The sequence below is a fragment of the Conger conger genome, chromosome 16 (genome assembly GCF_963514075.1).
Source record: "Conger conger chromosome 16, fConCon1.1, whole genome shotgun sequence".
Classification (NCBI taxonomy): domain Eukaryota; kingdom Metazoa; phylum Chordata; class Actinopteri; order Anguilliformes; family Congridae; genus Conger; species Conger conger.
In genome coordinates, this window is record NC_083775.1 from 36,398,101 (window position 1) to 36,421,475 (window position 23,375).

General features: G+C 40.5%; 1 protein-coding gene across 1 annotated transcript; it reads right to left on the bottom strand.

Moving 5' to 3' along the window:
- Window positions 1-825: 825 nt before the first annotated feature.
- On the bottom strand, window positions 826-20,778 carry LOC133115268 (UNC93-like protein MFSD11). Its single transcript, XM_061225094.1, has 13 exons — window positions 20,578-20,778; window positions 19,339-19,394; window positions 17,904-18,011; window positions 14,804-14,883; window positions 13,194-13,290; window positions 12,461-12,519; window positions 11,840-11,984; window positions 9,455-9,504; window positions 9,244-9,309; window positions 8,000-8,125; window positions 5,222-5,396; window positions 4,916-5,051; window positions 826-2,119 (listed from the first exon to the last, which is right to left on the bottom strand). Exons 1-13 carry the CDS (start codon window positions 20,665-20,667, stop codon window positions 1,967-1,969), a joined length of 1,341 nt encoding a protein of 446 aa, XP_061081078.1. The 5' UTR covers window positions 20,668-20,778; the 3' UTR covers window positions 826-1,966.
- Between the last annotated feature and the right edge of the window lie 2,597 nt (window positions 20,779-23,375).

Sequence of the window (23,375 nt, forward strand, 5' to 3'; positions counted from 1 at the left end):
GGGAGAACATGCAAACTCCGCACACAGAGGCCCTGGCCGACAAGGATTTGAACCCAGGACCTCCTTGCTGTGAGGTGGCAGTGCTACCCACTGCACTATCTGTGCCACCCCTTTATAACATTATCATCTGTAATATTTACTGGAGATAAAAAGATGTGATTTTGGTAAAGGCCATTTTTTTCATCTTGAGATCACAATAAAATTATGCCGTGAAAAATGTAGGTGTTTCTCAATATCTGTTCTTGTCCATTTTTGTGTTCTGTAAGTGTTCTAATTGGAGGAGTACTGTGTACATCGAAAGTGCTGATTGGAGGAGAGTTTTATGTTACTGTGAACATCTAGTGTGCTGATTGGAGTAGAGTTTAATCTTACTGTGTCGATAGGATTGGAGGACAGATTTATCTTACTGTGAACATGTAGAATGCTGATTAGAAGAGTTTAATCTTACTGTAAACATACAGATGATTGGAGAGTCCTATAATTCTCACTAATGACAGCCAATAGTCAGCAGCCATTTCAATAGTTTATATTATATTATACTTTTCCTATGAAGAAAACCTGACATTTCTCAGGGTTATGATGGACCTGTATAATACTGTCAGTACTAGCCCTCAACTTGATGCATTAAGCAAATACCCAAAATGTACTATTTAAAATATAGTCATTTGACAAACAGCACTAGTACCTGATGTGAAGTTCATATAATAATTACATCTATGATAAAGCTTAATAATGTTTCAATGTCTCAAGTGTTGGTTACAACATGCTATTAGAGATGTTATGCTGCCACCTTGTGGATTTACCAAATCAGGACAGTTCAACATATTTAAATAAATGCTTTACATGTTTATTCCAATATAAAAATGTCAAAAGACAAAAATACAATTAAAAAAACACCAATGTCAGTATTACATAACACTAACATGAATAAACACGAATAAGCCATCTTGGCCAATGTCAGTATATTAAACAAATTAAACACTGGCACATAAAACATAAAGGCACATTTCTGCTATTTTAAAATGTTACTTTGGTCACTTTAAGAAGCAGTCTATACTGTCAGAGAAAATACACATGACTAACATTTTTTATGTTATGTAAATACGAAATGCAACCACAAAACGGCTTGAAATGATAATATAAACATAATATAACAAGCAGAATTTACTGCACGGGATTTCATACTACTTGCTGCAGAAGACTTATCTAGACCTGTGGCAGTACAGTCAACAAAATGAATGGCCTAAATTATATTACACTTACCTGTAGCCTTGCGTAAAATACAACTGAGAACAAAATACCTTAATTTTGGTGGCATTCAAGGTATTTATTGTTGTGTAGTAAAATGTACTCTTGTGTAGTAAAGGTATCATGGTGTAGTCTCGTATATGTCAAATACACCGGTAAAATTCATGAGAACAAACTTGTGTTTCCTCCAGTAATAAAAGGAGCTAACAATGATTTTCCCCCTGACTGTCTTTGGTGCCAAACTGACTTCCTTTCATCTGTATATTCACAGAACATGAATACCTGGACATATCCATAGATTTCCTACCTGCCAAGTACAATGATAAATTACCTGTCAAAATGCATTAAGAGTAAAAGAAAAAATATCTTCCTGTCCAGTAGGCCATATATTTTTATTATTATGTGATTGTCCTATTAATAGTTGACGTTCAAGTACTATTTGAATATAACAGTCTCTGGTGCAGAAAAATTATGACGTGCATTTAAACCTGAGAGAAGTGTACGAGGAAAGCCAAACAAAGATCAAACTGAAATGTCTTTCTCCAGTGACCATTTACTCAATACATAAATAAATAACTCGTATAACAAAATTGTTTGTGTATTGCAACTGTTACTTCAGTTTAAAGCCGATATAAAATAGTGCACATCCTCCAGGTTAAACGATATCCAACTTTGGCCCCGTGTAACGGAAAGTGAGCGGTGAGATACCCGGGGTCGGTTATGGCTGTTCCAAGACCCCGGTTAGGTTCTGCATCTTCTCCACCAGGAAGAAGCAGAGGGTTCCCATGAATCCCAGCAGCACCATCAACAGCAGCTGCCACGTCAGCAGCAGGTATCCGCTGTAGAAGAAGGCCAGGGCTGCGCATATGGACTGAGAGAGCAGCAGGGCGTTAATGTGATATCAGCGCAGGCGAACTCAACCCAGAGCCACTGCACCTGCAGCAGGGCGTTAATGTGATATCAGCGCAGGCGAACTCAACCCAGAGCCACTGCACCTGCAGCAGGGCGTTAATGTGATATCAGCGCAGGCGAACTCAACCCAGAGCCACTGCACCTGCAGCAGGGCGTTAATGTGATATCAGCGCAGGCGAACTCAACCCAGAGCCACTGCACCTGCAGCAGGGCGTTAATGTGATATCAGCGCAGGCAAACTCAACCCAGAGCCACTGCACCTGCAGCAGGGCGTTAATGCAGCATTAGCGCAGGCCAACTAAACTCAAAACCACTACAACATCAACAAAGCTTTAATGCAGTGTTAGCGCAGGCTAACTAAATCCAGATCCACTGCAAATGTAGCACTGTGTTAATGCGGCGTTAGCGCAGGCTAACAAAACTCAAAGCCACTATAACTTCAGCAGAGCTTTTATGCAGCGTTAACACAGGCTAATTAAACTCAAAACAACTATAACTTCAGCAGAGCTTTAATGCAGAGTTAACACAGGCTAATTAAACCCAGAACCACAGCAAATTCAGCAGGGTGTTAATGCAGCGTTAGCACAGGCTAACTACACCCAGAGCCAGAACCTCTTTACACAATTCACACATTTATTAATTTACACAATACCACATTCATCCAGCTGGAACACATTGACTTACAAACACAGTTTGCCACATGGTGGCAAAAGAATTAAGATTATTACCATAACTATTATTAAACTGGGAGTAGTTGCCTGTCAGTGGTGTCTGTCACTGGCAAATGTGCTTTCTCCTAACACGTCATTAAGCGCTGGAATTGTGTCACCCATCAAATTTCAACCCATAGCTGTAGGTCTGGCTGTCAAAAAATTGAATTGTGCTTCACTGTCAGAGAGCCCATTGCTGTGTAGCTCCTTCTGCATGGATTATGCATGGTATTATAGCATCTAGCTGCTCCACCCGTCCTGGGTATTGTGACAGGGGGTGACAGTAAACTGAAAACAAACAATCCCCTCTCTCTTCACAGTATCTTCACACCAATGCCATGGCAACCTTAGATGACACATACTGCACACGTACAATCACCGAGCACTTTATTAGGAAAATGTTTTACTTTATTACTACTTACTCATACGATTATCTAATCAGCCAATTGTGTGGCAGCAGTGCAATGCATACAATCACGTAGATACGGGTCAGGAGCTTCAGTTAATGTTCACATCAACCATCAGAATGGGGGAAAAAATGTGATCTAAGTGACTTTGAGCGTGGAATGATTGTCAGTGGCTGATCTCCTGGGATTTTCACATGCACTATTATCTAGCTTTTGTAAAGAATGGTGCAAAAAAAATAAAACAAATCCAGTGAGACAGAAACGCCTTGTTAATAAGAGACATTAGTGGAGAATGGCCAGAGTGTTCTCCTCAAACCTTGGTCAAAGAACAAGATTGGAGGAGCTGGGATTATCATCTAAATTGTAGAACTGAAGAGACTACAATGTTTTGGACAACTTTTCACAAAAAACCTTCAGGGCAGGAACCTAATTTATAGATCACTGACCACAGTGGCTGCTGCATCCCAAAAATCACCAGCCGATTTCACAGTTTTACCAGACAACTGGGTATTTAGAGTATAACAGGACCTCCGAGAGATGGCTGGTTACTTGCCAAAGTAGCTGGTAGAGCAGACAAACTTACCAGCCGCAGGTAAAGCTTACCAACATTTTGCTAGTAGCTGGTGATAATTTCCCACCTTTATCCCTCTGCTTTTGGGTGATTTTGCATTGTGTCTCGACCTAAGCGCAAGCTGACTGTGGTCTTGCCAGCTCTCATCCTGCTTAAAAACCGGTTTAGCGCTGTCGTCACGAGCAGCCATGCAGAAAGCAGGGGTTACACGCGCAGAGCACAGATGTATTTTAGCAGCTGCGCTAATCTCAGCAAACCGTGCAGTGAAACCTAGCACAATCTCCAGTTGTTGGCTTTTGAACAGTTTTTGAGAACTGTCGATAGTCTTTCCTCGGTTTGCCTGTCTTTTAGGTGGTCGGAAGGTTTTCTCATCGTTTATTTTGCAGCATAGCTGCAACATAGTGAATGTCTTTGCACTGTTACTGTTTCCTTGCTAAAACTGGCCTGGAGCATTTTTCAGAGAATAAGCCCAGGGGTCACCTAAGGATATGGAGAATACCACAATGTATGGAAAAACAGTGTAATCAATATCACTGTTTCAAAAATATAATAAATATATTTCGCAGCATTGTGCATTTGTAAAATGTGGCAGTAATATTCATGTCTGACAGCCATATTGGTGGAAAATGGAATTTCCCAGGCTATGTGGATTATAAAGGAGCTGAAGGTGTCATAAAAACACTGAGAGTATCAATACGCGCAGTCCCCAAATAAATGCATACGATCAGAATGAAGAAAACGTGCATTTAAACGAGCCGCTTGGACTCCAGTGAAGTTATGTGAAGGTACGCTTGCTTGCTTCAGCCCGGCCCAACTGGAACAAATCCAGGCACTCGGCACAGACGGTGTTCAGTTCGCTCTAGCTAGCCAGCCAATCAGAACAGAGGTTCATTGATATCAGAGTCACTTAAAACAGCCTGTTCTTGGTAAAGCTCGTGAGAGGCGCTGGAGAATGGACACAGATAAATATCTATAACCACACAAACTTCTTCTTATGGATATCGGGACCTAATACAAAACACTGGAAAGGTGGGACCTTTAAAGATGGTGAAGGCAGGTGCTGTTACCTGGATGAATTTGAAGATGGTGAAAGCGGGTGCGCTTTGCTCTGCGTACACGCAGCCCAGGATGCTGTAGAGCTGGGTGTTGAAGCAGCTATCTCCCAGTCCCAGCAGAAAGCTGCACAGCAAGGCAATGGATGCGCTGGGGAACGGAAAACACACGCGAAAACACATTCTTATTTTGTACAAATTTTCAAAAAGCAGCTTTCTCCTCTTCTCTCTTTCTTGTTTTATTTTCATTTTCAGGAGAGCAGTGAAACATTGCGCAATAGGTGATAAAAACGAAAAAGAAAGAAAGGAGAGGCAGAACACCTGGGCAGCAGGTATGGCTCGTGCTGCGTGCCACTGTTTATAGCCAGAGGCGCGTCGTCCGGGATGTTGAGGAAGATGAGATAGAAGGCGATGAAGTGCACTACCATGCCCAGGAAGACCACGGACGTGCGTCGGAGACGGCTGTTCTTGCACACCAGCCCAAACAGACCCCCGCCTGAGAGGAGAGAGAACAGCCACTGGTGCATCGTGGGAGAACAGTGCCTCACTTTAGCCCAAACCTTGACACTCTTACTCATAGCGACCTGCGTCTCTTAAATCCGACACTTTGGTTCATGCATCACATGTGCGTTTTGCACTTCAAATATATATGTATATATATATAGTTTTCTAAAAAGAAAAACATTTTAATGTTACTGAGTATGTGTAGGTTGAGTATATTTGTCTTTACTTGGCTTCGGACATAAATCTTTGCGCTGTTGAATGTTGGAGACAACAGCAACCACTATCAACTGACCTTAAAGATGAGCTGAAACAGAAGTTGGAAAAACACTAGCTTCCGAGATATGATGTATACATGAGTGAAATGAGTTTTGAAGGGTGAGCAGTCGATCTGACTCACATCAAATGAGGGGGGGGGGGGGGGGGCAGAGCTATAGCCTATGGCTCTTGGGGAAGATATTGAAAATTGACAGACATTTGATTGACATACATCCCCACTGGTACATGTTGATGCAAAATCAAATTCAAAAAGAAAGCCTTGGAGTGAAAATAGACGTGAAGCCAGCATGGAAAAAAAGGTGTATTTTTCAGCTTGTCTTTAAACAGTAGTGTTTACACTGAACAAGAATTCTGATGAAAACCTTGGCCACCGGAGGCCTTGCCACCACTTCATAGACAGTATGTCTGTGCCATCGAATGGGTTCAGCACCCCCCCTCCCCCCAGAGCCTCTTTCTCAGACACTGGAGAAACAGAATGGAGAAATATGGGCAGGAAGCACTGATGGCCGGACAACATTCGACCCTCCACTTCACCGGCAGGCAAAGGTTTTTTCTGGGCAAGAAGAACATGGGGCCTGTGGCCTGGTATGAACTACAATGGGGTAAACAAGATAGCTATCAAGAACGGCTACCCTCTACCTTTAACGTCATTTGAAGGTTGTCTCCTAGGGAACGCCTATCGCCTGGTTTGTATTCGAGAGGGAAACCCATGCAAAACAGCCTCAGGGCCACAACCAATACCGAGTAATGCAGTTCAGCATCCCACACTGTGTGCCAGGCCTTGGCTGATGACCTACTTTCACACAACCTCAACCGGTTCATCTTCGTGTACACTGACGACATTCTTATTTTTTTCAAAAAACCCTCAGGGAACACGTGTGGCACGTCTGTCGGGTAGTACAGCGACTTCTGGAGAATCAACTCTTCCTTACGGCAGAAATGTATGTGTCGTGTCTCATTCTTCGGTTTATTTCATTTCTGCAGAGAGCGTGAAAATGGACCTGTGGAAGGCACTTCTCCCTCGTCTATCAAAGAGGTTCAACGCGTCCTGGGTTTCACAAATTTTTACTGGCGCTTTATAACAAGGTTCAGTTCTCTGCTAGTTCCCCCAACTGCCTTAACAAAAAAAATCCAGTTGCAGGTCTTCATGGTCTCCAGAAACAGCCGATGCGGCCTTATCTGAACTCGAGCGCAGATTCACCTCAGCTCCAGTGTTGACTCCTGACCCATCGCTACCTTTCGTTGTAGAGGCTGATGCCTCACGTGGGGAGCTGGAGTCGCTCCGTCTCAGCACACGTTCCGCTGACTTTCTTGTTCTTTCCTAGTTCTCACATTGTTGCCCTGGTGTCTTGGGGTATTGAGTCAGGGAACAAAGAGCCGGAACGGCTCAAGGTCATGGTCCCAGTGATTGCCTGTTTGTCCCCGCTGCTGTCTGTCCCCTGGTCCTACAATGTTCGCACGCCTCCAAGTTTCTGGGTCATCCTGGATCTCGGCAAATCCTGGATTTCCTGAAAGAGCCGTTCTGGTGGCCCTCTGGTGGATGCTGATGTGTGATCCTTTATCTCCGCTCTGCTCCACTGTCAGTCCGGGAAGACCTCAATGCAGCCTCAACTAGGATTACTGCATACCCTACCTATTCTCCGCCGACCCTGGTCTCAGATTTTACAGATTTAATGCTATCTTTGTAATTGGTTGGTTCTCTAAAGCAGCCCCAAGAGAAACTCCCAAGTGCCAGAGACTGCTCAAACTAATAACATGTACTCAGGTTCCCTGTGGATGTTTCTGGAAGGCTTTCTGCTCGCTATCATGTGCCACAGCCAGGCTTCCACCATCAGTCTAATTATAGTCTGTAGTCTGAGTAGTACTGAGTAGATTTATCTGTAGTCTGTACTGAGTAGATGTATCTGTAGTCTGTACTGAGTAGCTTTCTATCAGTAGTATGTACTGAGTAGATGTATCTGTAGTCTGTACTGAGTAGCTTTATATCAGTAGTCTGTACTGAGTAGCTTTATATCTGTAGTATGTACTGAGTCTCCCTGACTTTCGATTATTTTTTATTCAGTATGGTAGCAAACCAGTTTGCTCCACATAACAAAGTACTTTGTGTTCTTACATCACATGAGCTGAGAGTAAGGACTGCCCTTCCTCTTCAGACAAGATGTCCTCCTGCAGGGATGGTTTTCTCAGCACCAAGAAGCACAGTGTCCCCAATATACACATACATCTCTGACTAACTCCTGGAGATGAGTCCGTGCCACGCCCTCAAAATCATCCCTCAAATAGCAACATTATGCTAACCGCCATAGACCCCAAACTTACCAAGGATCTCCCCGATCCCCACCATTATCCCAGAGAGCCCAATCAGGCCTTTTGCTGCATTTCCAAAGTGAGTCGTCGCCCCCAGGCATGTTCCATACACCCCGCTGTAAAAGGACAGCTCCAAACCTGGAGAGGGGGGACAGATATGGGACGGGCCATCAGTGTGGCACCCCAAAATGAGGATATCACGTGACCCAGTTCACCTCTCTGTAAGTATGTCCCCAAGGCTGCATTAAAGTGCTTCACCCAAAGCCAATAATGGTGCTTTAAAGAAAGCCGTTACAAAATACTTTAGTAGTTGTACTTTAAAAAACCAAGAAAGGAAGTTTACTCAAAACAAGTACAAATACCTTACCAGAACCTTGTTTTCTAGCGTCTAAAAGCTCACTCCTTATATATCCTGAAACTTGTACAGAAGTACGAATGGGAAAACACTAGCTCTTATGCAACTTTTTTAATGAGCCTATTCATCACTTGTTATTTGTATAACAATCGTTATTTGTCTCCCTGTCATAATCTCTCCTTGGACTCTTTCCAAACTTTGACGTCATATACCCCTCCAATAGGGAGTTTCCACCATCTCAATACATTCTTCAGGTGCACTTTCTTGTGGCGCCTTAAGAAATCTACAATGGACATCCAATTAATAGCTGAGTGTAATTCATCACCCAACTCCTCTACACTCAGTCCTTTGAATCTATCCAATAAATTATCAGATTATCATTTCCCCATCATCTATATTGTTTTCCTCATCTTTTTGCTTTAACCAGGCATTATGCTCCTCCCCTGTAGGGTTGGGGTATTCCCCGACTGCTTGCTCAGCATGTTGAATCTCCTCCAAGGTCATGCTGGAACTCATTCTATGCATGGCCTCAGTCAGACCTTTAACCTTGCTCCTTAGTACTTTAAATCTAAGTCCCCCGACTTCAGACTCCTCTGCTGACAATTAGGGCTGCTCATTAGCTCTAGCCCGCATATTTTTCCTCTTACGGGCGTTCTTGCTACCACCTCAATGGCGTGTGCGAGGGGTTAACAATGCATTCCTGCCTAACCCATCACTGTCAATCTCTCATCAGGCGGGCCTAGGGCCGGGTCCTTGACAACCTATAACTGCTTTACTCAAAACAACTACAGCAAAGAGCAGCATTTTACCCAGGTTTGCTAAGCACTTGCAAAACTTTTAACAAGTTACTGTCACACGCATTCGCTCAAAATAAATTTTTCAAATTCAGCATGGATCTTACCGCTGTAGGCCATGCAGCAGCTTAGCAGGAGAATGGTTCTGGACTGAAACAACTTGAGCATTGTTCCTGAGCAGGGAAAAGACATCATGTGGGATGGAAGGAACAGACACACTGTTCTCCCATGATCATTTTCAGTGCCAAATCATCAAATCCCACCGGACCAGGGATTAAAACAGACGGAAACAACATTCGTGAGTCAAGCTCAACTCACCAAAGTCTGACTTGGCTTCTCTTACAGCCGACACCGCTCTTTGTTTGTACCTGTAATTTAAAGAAGTCGGACAGATTCAGATTCTCTACGAGTGACAAAATATTTACTAGCTTCAAAAGTTAAAGTCAGTAATTCCTTGCATTTATACACCAGTGCTCAAAACTCAAAGCGCTTTACAGCCTCAACCACCACCAATTTGTAGCACCCACCTGGGTGATGCAACAGCAACCATTTTGCACCAGACTGCCGACCACAAATCAGCTGAGGTACAGAGAGGGAGATCATTTTTTTAGCCAATTAAATCAGGGGATGATTATGTGGCAGTTGGAGTGAGCCAGGTTTGGAATTTAGCCAGGACACTGGGGAACCCCCAACTCAATGCAAGTGTCATGGGATCTTTAATGACCACCGCAAGTCAAGATCTCGGTTTAACCTCTCACCCGAAAGAGGGCATCTCCTACAGCACAGTGTCCCCATCACAGCATTGGAATGTATTTGATCAGAGGGAAGACTGCCCCCTACTGACCCACCAACACTACTTCCAGCCAGTCAGGTTGGAGTGAAATCCATTACAATTCTAATATAGTTGCTGATCACCTTACATGTCTGTACCATGGGCTAACTTTATCTGTAGTCACAAAAGAATAGTCACAAATAAATAGAATATATTATTATGTAGACTATAATGAGTAGCTTTATCTGTAGTCTGTACTGAGTAGATTTATCTGTAGTGTGTAATTTATTTATGGAGACTATAATGAGTAGATTTATCTGTGGCCTGTACTGAATAGCATTATCTGTAGTTTTTACTGAGTAGATTCATCTGTAGTCTGTACTGAGTAGATTAATCTGTGGCCTGCACTGAATAGCTTTATCTGTAGTCTGTACTGATTAGACGTATCTGTAGTCTGTACTGAGTAGATTTATCTGTAGGCTGTACTGAGTAGATGTATCTGTGGCCTGTACCGAATGGATTTATCAATAGTCTATAGTGAGTAGATGTATCTGTAGTCTGTACTGAGTAGATGTATCTGTGGCCTGTACTGAATAGCTTTATCTATAGTCTGTACTGAGTAGATGTATCTGTAGTTTGTACTGAGTAGATTTATTTGTGGCCTGTACTCAGTCGATTTATCTGTAGGCTATACTGAGTAGATTAATCAGTGGCCTGTACTGAGTAGATTTATCTGTAGTCTGTACTGAATAGCTTCATATCTTTAGTCTGTACAGAGTAGATGTACCTGTAGTCTGTACTGAGTCTCCCTGTTATGTTCCTGTGTTCTGTCTGTTAGTTTATCATTGTTTATTATCGTTATTTTTGTATTTATTTATTTATTTTTAATTATTTTTACCATGTCTGGTGTTCTGTTTATATTCATTAGGCTTTGCACTCGTCTTCCCCTGTGATGTCTGAGTCTGAATGTTCACAAGCCCGAGTCACTCCCTTGTCTGCGTGCTTCACTATTCAGGTGTTTACGGTAGTTCCGGGGTTCAACCTTCCTTCCAATCAACCACTTCCTGCTTTCTCTCCGTTTCATGTTTGTAGAATATACTAATCCCAACTAATATAGAATTTGTACAGTACTAATTATACTAACACACTAATTTGTTAGTTTGTTGTCAAACTAACAAACCAACATCGACTAGTTTTGGGTATTTGTAATTTAAATCACGTAACTAACTTACTAACGCATCTCCAGTTTCAATTCTCTTCTGTAACTCCGCCTCCCTATTCTATCACTAATTACTTGCTTAGTTTCAGCGAAGTATTCACACCTGTCTCTCCGTATCTCTACATCTCCTGATTCTGTGCAATTGTCTACTCCCTAGTCCGGAGCCGTTTGTATTACATGTGTCTTTGTGAATCCAGTCCGCATTTTCATTTCCCCCTCATTATTGTGCTATTACCCTTTCATGTGTCTCACTTGATGTTTATTTGTTAGACCGCCCTCACTCCCATGCCCCGCCTAGTTTGTCTCATTCCCCTGTGTATTTATACCTGTCCTTTTCAGTTGCACTAGTTCATCTTGTCCTGTTTTCGAGTCCCAAGCCCTTTATTCCTTCCCCCAGTTCTAGCCTCCTTGTTCCCGAGCCCTTGCCCTTGTTTTGTTTCTGGATTTCTTGTTTGACCCCTGCCTGCTCTTTTGACTCTTCTTGTTGGATCACATTTTGGACCTCTGCCTGATTTGGACTGACCTCCTGGTTTTGGAACTTTGCCTGTTTTTGATTACGCTCTGTCTGCCCCTTCACCTGCCATTATACCTGCCATTTTCCCACACCCCTGTGTCTGCCCCATTCTTGACACTCCCTGCCTTTCGATTATTTTTTATTCAGTATGGTAGCAAACCAGTTTGCTCCACATAACAAAGTACGTTGTGTTCTTACATCACATGAGCTGAGAGTAAGGACTGCCCTTCCTCTTCAGACAAGATGTCCTCCTGCAGGGGTGGTTTTCTCAGCACCAAGAAGCACAGTGTCCCCAGCACAGAGATGACCAGCAGAGCCAGGAACAAGCTTCTCCGGTTACCGTCTAAAAGCAGAACTCAGGCATGACACACCAAAATTCCTCATAGTTCATATGGGTCCAACAGCATGCATTCTTTTGAAGGCAAACAATCCTTTATAACAAAAGCTCTTATCTCTTACGTACATTGAACCCCACCAATGTTTTTTCTTTTGAATGGAATCCGCTTGACTAACTGCTTTGGAGTGGGTACAGATGGAGTGGTGATGATGAAAGGCAGACAGGTTATCAAGCTGGGATATTTCTGTGGATGGGGGGGGGGGGGGAATTTAATTTCTAAATAATAATCCATAATTAACCACTATTGGGCAATGACAGGCCTGTAAAATATAGAGTCAAAACTGTGTATGATGTCTTTGGAAAGCAATTCAAGATGAATTTTGGAAATTCAGGTTGGAAAGGCTGCGTGTCCCACTGAGTAAACAGACACCGTGAGATCATTAGTTAATGCAGGCATTGCTTGGGAAGAAATTTCACAATACCTGTTATTTCTGTTATTCCGTTCCAATCAAAATAGATGTAGAGATTTCCAAACAGCATACTGTGTAATACAAACAAGCAACCCTGAGTGACAAGATGCCTCAACCAACCGCCAAGCAACGCAGTCAAATGTAAAAAATATCACAACCATTTTCAATGTCAACACACGAGAGAATACTACGTATCAACTACAATCAATCATCTGTAGAGCTGAGTAGCCATATATTTTCAATTCAAATGAAAGACCTTGTGAAGTCACTTTTCTTACAATTAAATTGTTAATTCACTCATAGGACAAATTTCTAAACACAAAACTGATTAAAATGTCCTTCTGATATAAATGAGAGAGCTGGACATCTGACATGGTGTGCATGGATATTAATTCTTAATTATTAAGTTCACTTCTGATTGGTAGTCCACTAAACGGACACACCAATGATTTGTTTTGTAAACTGCAATGTTGCAGTTTAGCAACAAGGTTTCCAAAAACACCAATACAACCAATACAAAATATCATGGCACTTCGTTCTTTGTGTGTAACTTGTATATAACATATTTTAAAAATCTGATTCTGATTCCACAGCATCTTGATTCTGATTCCACAGCGTCGTCCAATGACTATTCCTTGACAAAAAACTTTGGTGCAAGTACATAATACAAGCGTAACAAAATTTCACATCAGTTGGACATAGATGAGAAGTGGTAGAACGTGCAGGTGCCGTTCTGTACCCTTACCTGCATTGCAGAAGACCCCAGAACACCCCTGTGTTCCTGTTGATAGTGGCAGCATCTGAGTTCTGCACCAGGAAGTGTCCCTGAGCAGTCCAAAGCACTGACAGGCCAAAGCACAGACAGACCGTGACCACCAACAGACGAACCATTAACAGCTGTCTGCTTTCTTTTCAAACACTTGTGTTCTTGTTCTTGTGTACTCCTACCATTTTTTGCCATGCTGAAGGGTACACATGGTGGATTTATGAGGTGGTACTGCTTCGGTTTCCATGTATTCATGGTTATATCCATTATAAAGGCCATTTGGTGTAGAGCTGGTACACACAATTCCAGACAATCCTAAGAGTTTCTTTTCAAACATGTATTTATTTGTGCAGTAAAACTATTATTGTGTGTTAGGTAGCCATAGTATTAGCACAGGTCTACAGCACGTTTCAGTCTGTCTCATAGCCTCACTAACTGTTCTCGCTATTGCTATGCCATACTGTACACCAGAGATAATCAAATCTGGCCTTTGACTCAAAATCCAGCCCTGGTTTTCTTTTCTCCCATGTAATTAATTGAAGAATTAGTGTTAGTGATTGGCCAGCCTTCACACCTGATTTCCAGGTAAAGGAAGGGTGGAAAACCAGCAATCCCTCAAGAACCATCATTTGAGGAACAGGACTTTACACCCCACATTTTAAGTGACAGAATGTTTTTAGGTTGTTTTTCGCGTTTACATCCATATTGGATGTAATGCATAGTCCCTCAAAACAGGTAATTTGTTTTGTGTAATTGCAATGAACTGTGCTGTTATAATTAACTGCGAAGTCTGAGGTATTTGTGGCTGTGCTGGATCAAATCTGTGGTGTTTGTTTTATTATTGTATCATGTTTTCAGTCGAGATGTAAATGATTAACGTTTGTATCTCTTTCTCCTCTGGTGGCAAATCACAGTAACCTTTGTGCAGTGCTGTTGTCAAGCAGTTTCATCAAGCTTTGATGTCACTCAACACACTTCAACAACTGCTGGTATAATGTATATACACATCTGAACACAATTCAGCCACATCTGTAAATTTAAATTTAGTCACAATCTCAATAAAATTTAGCCACAATGTGCAAAGAAATCCTTTTTTTCAGAGAGCATTTGTTTATTCCCACTGAATTAGGGAAATATTTACAGTGCAGTCCACAAGTATTTGGACAGTAGTACAACAGAAGTCAAACTTCTTTTGACCCTGTACTCCAGCACATTGGATTAAACATTAAACAATGGATATGAGGGTAAATTGTAGACTGTCACCATTCATTTGAGGATATTTACATATTACACATCCCTTTTTATACACAGTCCCCCATTTTAAGGGACCAAAAGTAACTGGACGGTTCACTTCCCAGCTACTTCTGATTAGTCAGGTGTATTCAGTCGCTTCCTTAGTGCAGGTATAAGAAAGCTTTTAGTATCTAGTCTTGATTCTAGGCTTTTGGTTGCATTTAGTGTCACTGATTGCCGTCAACATGAGGACCAGAGTTGTGCCAATGACAGTCAAGGAAGGCATTATGAAAAATAAAGAAAAAAATAAAAATTGTCATCGATATAGGCCAAATAATAGGCTTAAGAAAACTTACTGGCTGCCCCAACTCCAATGAGAAAAGAGGTTGTGTAAAGGCTCCAAGCAGCAGGATGGATGAACACAGCAATGTAGCCACTGTGATGAGAGCAGGGATGGCATCAGTTCAACCGTGAAAGCAGGAAAACCACAAATATGTCTACGGCTTTCCGAATACAGCACACCTGTAAATCCCTAAGATTAACAGGCTAATTTCCCTTGTTCAGTCTAATCCAGGTTAACACTTGTGTGCTTTTACACAACAACAGACACCGTTGTGTGCACTAATGCAGATATTTTTTCAGTTACACAAACAAAAAAAACTCAGCTTGTGGCTACAGCCTGTAAGCAGTGGCTTCTTTCAGTTGGCCTAATCACCACCACATTGAATGTATACAAATGCGCAGCACCAACATACTGAAAATAGGCCCCAGCTAAATGACGTATTAGCTCCGTTTTGAAGTAAATCTGGTAAAAAGATTTACCAGCCTCATGGCAACCTGTAGCCTACAGGCTATGGTGTATGACTGGGACCTGAAAGGTTGGTGGTTCAAGTTCCGGTGTAGCCATGATCAAATCTGCACACCTGTTGGCCCTGGAGCAAGGCCCGTCACCCCATCTTTCTCGAGGGGGATTGTCCCCTACTTAGTCTAATCAACTGTAAGTAGCTTTGGATTAAAGCGTCAGCTAAACAACAAACAAATTATTATGATTATTTAAAGGTACAATAGGTCATTTCGGACATCTAACAGTCAAGAGAGGAATTGCAGCAACAAACACCCTCAAACTACAACACTGTTTTTAGTATCAGTCCATCGCCTGTATATTTTGAAACCCAAATTTAAGGACTATAAACACAGGCAGAGTGTGAGTCAACATGTCAGTGAGCCTTTTTCAATAGGAATGGTCTTGTAACAATGTTTTAAGACAAAACTCTTAATGTACCTTTAAAAACTACTCGTCATGTTTTCCATCATAATAGGTTGCATTTTCTCAAAATGAAAATATGTCTTTCAGAGCTGTAGTTTATTACTTCAGTGCACAATTTAAATGAATGGCTTCATGACTGATAAAAAATAGTGAAGACTAAAATAATATAATAATAAATAATAGTTATTGGCATAAACTTTATTTCCCCAAAAACAGGTTTCACAATTATTGACACTGCAGTGCTGGTTTAACCACCCCTGGCAAAGATGACAGCCATGAGTCTTTTCCTATCATTTCTGATGAGAACACATTTGGAGGGAGTTTTGACCATTCCTCCATGCAGACCTATTCAAGATCATTGATATCCTTGGGTTAGCACTTATGGACTGTCCTCTTCAGTTCAGACCACAGGTTTTTGATGGGATTTGAGTCTGGAGACTGAGACGGCCATTACAGGGCATGGATGTTGTTTTTACTTAACAATTTCTGTGTTTGGTGTATGTCTGGAGTTATCGTCCCGCTGGACAATCTATCCATGTCCAAGTCTCAACTTCCTATCCGAGACAACCAGATTTATACAAGTCAACGCTGTATCTGAACAAAATATTCAATTTTGTTATTTCAATTATGATTGAACAAATGTTGCTGAGGACAGATGCAGAGAGGAATGGACCAAAATCCCTCCAAATGTGTTTCTTAACCTTATCAAGCATTACAGGAAAATACTGATCTTTGCCAGAATGCAGCAAGTACCTTTGATTTTGGCGAAATCTATTTTTTATTAAATGAATGTTGGTTGGTCCCACTGAAACAATAAATGACAGTATTTTTCACATTGTAAAGTGGGGTCAAAAAGTCTGAGACCACAACTGAAAATGTTTCTATTTTGCATTCTTTTTTCATTTAATACAATCTTTTTCATGACTAATTATATTATCAGCATAACAATTTGAGTGAAAAGTTGAATCTTTGAAAACATTTACATTAATTTCGGACTTTCTTAGTATTTGGTTTGTCTACCTTTTGCTTTAACGTGCACTCGAGCTGGCATGGACTCCACAAATTTGTGCAAGACCTCATGATTCATGTTATCCCAGCATTATTTGACAATGTTCCAAAAAGCATCTTGTGATGTTACTGAATGCTTGGCTTTTGTCAGTCTTCAAGTGCCCCATAAATGTTCAGTGGGGTTGAGGTCAGGTGACTGTGGATTGTCCAGCACTCCTTACTCTTCTTGGGTCTTCGAGTAGTTCTTACAAAGCTTTGAAGTAACTTTCATTTGTTTCCATTTTTTCTAAAACTTTATGTATATTTGCAGGATTACATGAAAAAAAGAGATATCATATTTGAGACAGATTTTCAATGTGGTCTCAGACTTCTGGACCCCACTGTATCTTAATAATTATATTTTGTATTTTTTATTGTTAAGTATTTTTGTGCATTGCCAGTGCCAATAATTCTGGAGCCCGTTGTATACAGTACTGTGCAGAAGTCTTAGGCACCCTAGACTTATAATCTTATAATTTACGTAGTCATTTTTTCTGTACTCGGAGAGAAGGTTATCATATATATGTTTATTTTTTTGTGTGTGTTAGTATGAAAGAGCACATTTGAGATTTCGAAATATTCATTTTCCAAAAGATTTAATTTTACAGAGGCATTTTTGCATTTAATTTTAAAGACATATTACTGTAAGCAATTGCCAACTTTTTACATAAACTTGATCAGAAGCAAGGAGCCAACCACAGTCTGCAGAACAACTGTGGAAAGTTCTCCAACATGCTTGGAACAACCTCCCTGCTGATTGTCTTAGCCAATGCTGTCCTGCAGTTCTATATCTCAAAGAAGTGATGCAGTTTTAATGCCGAAGGGTGGTCACAAAAAATATTGCTTTGATTCAGTTTTTAACCATTCTGCCAAATTACTCAAATGTAATGTAAAATGTATAGTACGTTTATTTAGGGCCTTTCATTGAATTATTTTTGAAAGAATCTTATCTGTACAGAATGTTACACAGGTGCCTAACACTGTTGCACAGTGCTGTATATCCATGTATAGTGCCACATATACATATACATATAAATACATATACAGGGGGAAAAGGTAGAGCAGTGAGTGAGACAGCCCACCCCATCTCTGCGATGCTGTAATAATGCGGGAGGAAACAGGAGTAAACCACATATACTCACCTGTATAGCACTCCACTGAGAAACATGGTGACCTGCGGTCCCAATATTGTGACCACAGTGGGAGCGAACAGATTAGACACCGAAAAAACTCCATATATAATCCCAAGGCTGCAAAGACAAACGGAAAGCATATTACGACACTCACGGATTTCAAATGTGCTACTTTAATGGGAACCCACACAGGTTCAAATTATGGCCTGAAAGCTTTCATACAATACTATACTGTAATGTTCATTGACAAGTCATTCCATAGGAAATTAAATAGGCCATTTGGCCTGTTCCGCGAGAGCTCCAGATACCAAATATGTATTGAGAAATAAATGAAATGACCGCCTTTTACAAAGGCATCATTTTCAGATGCAGTAAGAATCGTATTATTTTCTTAAGGCAACCAAAATAAGTGATTCATGCCACAAAAACGAATCATCTATGCAAAATTTTTACAAATGTATTATGGTGATACATCCACAGCAGAGGAAAATCATAGGTGTACATATTTTTTCCATCATTTCATGGTGATACTGTATGTTCACTGCTAATTTGTGAAAATGAGGATCACCCTTGCATAACTCATGTTGAAATGAGACATTCCCTTTTAAGCTGTTATAATGTCCACTTTAATGTAATATATAGAATTTGGCCACCAGTATTCACTGTTCTGGTTCAGTGTTCCAACAGAAAAAAAACAGCATGTTGCCCTGTTTAAACAGCTTTTTAAACAGCTTTTGAATATATACTTGTTTTGGGGATGTGAAAGTTTACATTAGTAATGGCTTATTGTTGTGAAATGCCACCCCCCTTGCCTGTGCATGATACTATGTCTAAAATTCTGTTTTATTCATTTTGATACAAAAAGACTGCCTAAAGGATGTATGAAAAAATTTGGAAACAAAATTCTATTTACAGTTTTGTAATTATAATTTTGATGGAGAGACCCTGCCTTGAACATTCCTTGCCATTAAGGGTACGAGACCCAACCGGCTACCAATCCACTGCAAGCCAGAACTTTAACTGGAGTGATCACGATTCTAGTACAGTACAGGGGGCACTGGGCCAAATGGCCAACATGTTTTCTCACTCTCCCCTGAATCTTTGTCGGTAGATGGTATTATGAAACCGGAAGGTGATGAAGCACTGCAGTTTTTATCCAGGCTTCCCGTCCATAGCACACACACTATGTTTGGTTAAATGTAATGCTTCACACTCCACACGTAATCTCAATATAATGATGACAGCAGGAAAAGCAAAGTGGAGCAGTAGAGGCCTTCAGACACCCAGCCGGCAGCTAATGTTTATTATTAGAGTCAGTAATGTATTTCCTTTAGTCATGTCATGGTTACATGAAGGTTTAAATAGAAGGTGACATCAAAGCAATCAACTTTAAAATGATCTGGACAATTTTTTGACCAATGACAGCATGGTGTGTCACTCTCACCTGTGGTAGCCACTTCCTACGAAGGTCCTATTTTCCACGCTTTTAATCACAGTTTGCTTTAGGAAAGTAAGAGACACAATTGCTTCAGTTATCAGACAAAAAATAAAACACACAACAGCTTAAAGACGGGTAAGCATAAATATATTCAAATGACTATTTGAAATGACAATAAATAAAACTGAACTACACTGAAGACTAGCTATAGGCTAACATTATTCCACTCGTTTAACTTTAATAATTGCAGGATGCATCGTTTCCCAGGATGCAAAGGACGTTTTTAATCTGGCCGCCCTAAATTTGAGTCCATTTGTCCCGCATTAAAGTTCAGTCTGCTGACGCCAATTAGTAACACGAGTGGAGGCTGGTGACCCGCTTCTAAACAATGCTGCGCGTGAACAGAAATAGGGATGGAAAACACACGCAACAACGTTCAATATGTAGGCTACTGAGCAATGAAAATGTCAACATGTGAATTCAACTCAAAAGCAACAAAAATAAGAAAATAGCCTAAAAATGATACTCATTAGATTAGGCTGGACATTTTTTGTTTGTGGGACCAAAAATATCCGTACAGGCGAGATTTATACATTCCTAAAAAAAAGACTGATTTTGACATATATAAATAAACAAATAACCCTATGTTCACAACGCCCGGCCCGGTCATCTTTTCTGAAATCCAATAAATGTGGTGAGTCTAAGCAGACAGTCTCACACAGTAACACGGACACACCTGATCACGTGGAACAATAACTGTTTTATCAAAAGTAACAATGACAGTTCACAAAGTAAGTAACAAAGTAACAAGCCGTTAAACTGTCGCAATGCACTGAGCATAAAACTGTGCATGGCACGAGTAGGTTATGTTACTAATATGCACGATGACTTCAGCCACATTAAAGTCAGACGGTCAAACCAAAGCGCATAGAGACAACATCTCTGGTTATACTACGTGAGCGAAAACAAGTCCCGCAAGTCTATCTATCAGGCAGTTACTGATGACAACTAACGTCTAGTTTACAAGCTAAAAGTTTTAAATATTCAGTGAATATCATGAGCGTTAGACTAGCTCTTGCAGTGTTAGCTGGACTACCTAAATGAGCAGGGTTTCGTTAGAAACACGCACACGGATTCCCTACTTAGCTATCGTTAGCCAATGCTAAGTGCTGTGCTCCAGTCCGTACAGTAAGCAGCTAGCACTGAATATCAGAGCCACTTCCACTTCCTCCCAACTTCACTTACTTCAATGTTTCCACAAGTTGTGAAAGCGGTGAAAATGAGTAGAAATCCTATTCCCAGAATTACCACATTGAACACCCTCACGTCTGCCATAATAAGACAAGCAGAATTGATTCCAGGTCCAAATCTGAAAACGTAGCTGTTAACCAGCGAGCTGGCTACAGTAGATAGTAGTAGTGTTTAGAATAGCGTGCGCACGCACACACACACACACAGTTTTTTCTTCACACGCTACCGACTGCGGTAGATAGGGGACATTAACTGAGCTCATGTGGTTATGAACTTCAGAGGGAGAAATACTCAGTTATCTTTTTGGCAGTCGCACAAAAATCTGTTCGTGGCTCTAAATGAAGGCAAAGCGATATCATCCATCAAGATGTCATGAGGTTTAAAATTGGTATCTGCGAGGCTGAAGCAAACTGCCACGTACGGTGCAATATGCCCTGCAGCCAATATTAGGATACCAAATGCAGTGACAGGGTGAAAGTCAAATGACTAGTAACAACAGTAACATTAAACAGCTTAAGAAATGATAGTTTATTATTATTATTATTATTATTATTATTATTATTATTATTATTATTAATAATAATAATAATAATAAGAACAACAAGAAGAAGAAATTATTACACTAAATACTGTAACAAATATTTAACTCAACATATTGCACACAACATATTGCACTCAATATCCTTTATACTTATTATCTGTCATCAAATTTGTGATCATTAATCAATGTGTGTGCATGTAGGCTACAGTGCCATGAACAAATATTTTCCCCTTTCCTGATTTCACCTATTATTGCATCATTGTCACACTGAATAGTTTCAGCTCTTTAGACACAATGTAATATTAGATAAGTAAAAGTAAAAATACTACACATTTTAAATTCTGGAAACACTCAGCAATTGCCCATTGGAACTTAAGAAGCACCATTAGCAGCAATACCTGCAACCAAACGTTTCCTATAATTAGATTATTGTTTTTTTTACATCGCTGTGGAGGAATTTTAGCCCACTCTTCTTTGCAGAACTACATTAATTCCGAAAAATTTATTTTGAGCATGAACTACTAGTTTCAGGTCCTGACTCCTGCCTCAGCATAAAATAGTATGCTTATTAAACTGCAATACCTCCAGTAACCGCTGGAATCTTCCAACTTCTGGGGGAATTTCAATCAATCTCAGGTCCCCTGGGCCAAGATTGATCAGAATTATCTGGATTTTGAAATCCTTTTTTTATACATAGAAAATGTGTAATTCAGTTTGCATATTAGTCCTATTCATGTGCTTTAGTACACAATACATAGGCCAAATATAAATGATTCAAAACACGTTAACTTCAGAAACTAATAAAAAAATAACTTCCAAAACTGTTTTGAGAGCATAATGTTTTTACTGATCAATCAACCCTACTTCAATAATGGTTCACTACAGTGTCTCTCTTTGACTGTCCAACTGGTCTGTCTGGATCCTGGCATAGCATTTTATGAGGAAGAACTATAATATTATTTGCATCTACCCATTACCCAATTATTTTAGAATAGACAACAGAATATATTTCCAAATAACATCCCCTAGCATTTAGACCACTTTTAGTGTTGTGGGTTCTTCTTGAAAATATTTAATTGTCCATTTACTTTTGGAAGGGTTTCTGTTAACCCTCTAAAGAGGTTCGGGTCTGTGGGACCCGTTTTCAATGTTTACTAAAATAAAAATGATACAACAAATATTTTTTTCAACCTTTGACTCATAACCCTTGGCTCATTTTCTGTGAAGAACATGCAAATTAACTAATTTTCATTGAGTACACACTGTGCACCCCCCTACACATTTACATTACATACAGGCTATTCGGGTCCACTGGACCCGAAGGTTATAAGTATGAGGTTTATATGTTTTATAAGTATAAGGTTTGCTGTGTACCTTTACCTGGTCTTTTGCCTATCTTGGACTATTGTGTTTGTGTGTGTGTGTGCGTGCATGCATGCATGCATGCTTGCCTGCGTGCGTGTGTACTTTCTCCTTTCGATTATTAGATTTAGATTTAGATCCACACTGTCAGACTGTGCCCCTCATGTGGTGTGTAGATATTGTGTTCAATCAGGGCCGTTTGAGTAATGACTGGGTCTCAGAACTAAAGTCCAGTGAAAGGGCCCTCCAGTTTTTTATGACTGGACTGCATTTGCCCCCTCCTTGTGGCTGGGCCCCAGAAAGCTTTGCTGTTTTCCACCTTATTGTGGGCATGTGTTCATTGTTAAATTTGTGTTCTGTATCCTAATTTCAATTTTATTTAAATCAATAAACACCAATATTGAAGACAGCCTTCTCTCCTTTATATTTGTTGAAGAAAAACATGATTTATTCCTTCCAGTTTTGATTATTATTGATTTGTTTGACCAAAATCACATGCTATATGTTATGGTCTATATTGATTGTAATTAAGATAAGGTCAACATCTGTGAAGTATTTTTACATAAATTGTTATGACTGTATTGTTTTAAGACCCCAATAATGGTATGGGTCCACCAGACCTGCGAAAAGGTCCTGAGTAACAGAAATATGTCCGCCGCACAAGGGTTAACTTATGCGCAATCACTGGATGAAACAATTTATTAAAGATGTGCGATGTGTCCCACATATGCCAACATCAACCCTGAATCCATCCTGAATCCACCCTTTCAGTGGGATCAAGATTAAGCTGCTTTTCAGTATCAAACATATCCTTATCTCCCCCTTAGAATTTTGAAACCCAAAACCATTTCATCTAGATTCTAGGTCTGTGTGTGTGTGTGCGCGCGCG

What these genes read in the sequence shown, in the direction of transcription:
- LOC133115268 (XM_061225094.1), bottom strand. Translation starts at nt 20,667, where the DNA reads ATGGCAGACGTGAGGGTGTTCAATGTGGTAATTCTGGGAATAGGATTT. An exon ending in CATTGGAGTTGGGGCAGCCA is followed by an intron (nt 13,291 to 14,803) that starts GTAAGTTTTCTT and finishes TTGGCCTGTCAG; the next exon opens with TGCTTTGGACTGCTCAGGGA. An exon ending in GGGGATCGGGGAGATCCTTG is followed by an intron (nt 5,397 to 7,999) that starts GTAAGTTTGGGG and finishes CTCTCCTCTCAG; the next exon opens with GCGGGGGTCTGTTTGGGCTG.